General features: G+C 54.4%; 1 protein-coding gene across 1 annotated transcript; it reads right to left on the bottom strand.

Annotated features, from left to right (window-relative positions):
• Nucleotides 1-412: 412 nt before the first annotated feature.
• Nucleotides 413-1,125, bottom strand: IUM83_11913 (necrosis inducing-like protein NPP1 type; the record flags this gene model as incomplete). Its single annotated transcript, XM_067936505.1, has 2 exons — nt 413-814; nt 994-1,125. 2 exons carry the CDS (start codon nt 1,123-1,125, stop codon nt 413-415), a joined length of 534 nt encoding a protein of 177 aa, XP_067792154.1.
• Nucleotides 1,126-1,342: the final 217 nt, after the last annotated feature.

Below are 1,342 nucleotides of genomic sequence, written 5' to 3' on the forward strand. Positions count from 1 at the left end.
ACAGGACGGACCCAGCGAAGACTCATCCGGAGACGGGACAGACCCAGCGAAGACTCGTCCGGAGATGACTCCGCGGTGAACGAGTTGACGGTGGGCACGGCACGTGCCTAGCCGTGATGTGGTTGGATAGACCGAAGACTGGCACTGAGTCCTCGGTAGGGTAAACAACATGATGAGAGGCATCAAGGAGCACAAGGGGAACAACAGGAAGAGGAGGACAGTAACGTAGACTTAGGTTTAACGATAAATCTCACTTCGGCATTTGCCCTCTTCCACACAACCACCAAAAACAACATTTTTTTTCTGCAGGCACTTTTCCGCTTGACACTACCGAGTACCGAGAGACCTTGGAACGCGTGTCTCGGCAGCGCCACTTTTTCGATAGAAAGCTAGAAGAACGGACGAGCCGACTCTAGATTTGGTTTGAAGGCTTTTTCGATGACGGGGGTGCAAAGTCTGCATTGCTTAGGCCGCTTCGTGCCTCCTGCGTCAACTGGTCCCACATAATGAGATCTTGGAATTCGCCTTGATCCCTCGCTGCCGCCAAGCCGATCCTGGTAGCCGTAGACCCACACAAGTATGCGAGCATGGGACTGGTCTCGTTGATGTAGTCACCAAAGGGTGGGTCGCGCTGCTGATCATTCTTCGTAATCGTATACACTCCGCTAACGCCAATGGTCGACACGGCGAGAATCTTCGGCTTCTCGAAAGCAGGGTTATCGAGCCACACGACTGCGGCAGACCACTTGTGGCGGGAACCCTGGGAAGCGTAGTAGCCCTGTTCCTTGGGGAAATGCCACGCGTACATGATGGCCTATCATTGAATCAACCCGAACGGCCATACACTTGCGAACTCAGCGGTGACCCAGTGCACCCTCCGTTTGTTTTCCCCATGCCTTTCAGCATTCCGCTCGTATCACCGGCAGCATTGACAGCAGGTTACGGGTGGTACCCCCAAGTGATGCGAAGACTCGGCTTGTACTTGATGGCCACCTTTTCGGACAAGGTGACGGGGTCCGGCTGTGCAAACGGCTGCACCTTGTCGTGGTCGATAACGATAGCTTTCCCCGAGCCGAACACTGCAGCGACGTCAACAGCGCTGAAAAGCAAGGGACGCAGGTTCATGGTCTGATCTGTTGGCGACGAAATTGAAAGTGAGCTGGGAGATGCGGTGGCTCAGCACTGCTGGCACCTTAGACGCAGGAGATGTGGTACAGCTCATCGGTCGCTAGATCTGCGCCTTGGGAAACGCCATGCCAACTGGTTTGCCACAACTCGGACTATCACTATCCAGCAGATCAATACCGTACGACAGCCTAGCTTGCTGTTATTGCGCAAAGTA

Source organism: Phytophthora cinnamomi (genome assembly GCF_018691715.1).
Source record: "Phytophthora cinnamomi strain GKB4 chromosome Unknown Contig37, whole genome shotgun sequence".
Taxonomy (NCBI): domain Eukaryota; phylum Oomycota; class Peronosporomycetes; order Peronosporales; family Peronosporaceae; genus Phytophthora; species Phytophthora cinnamomi.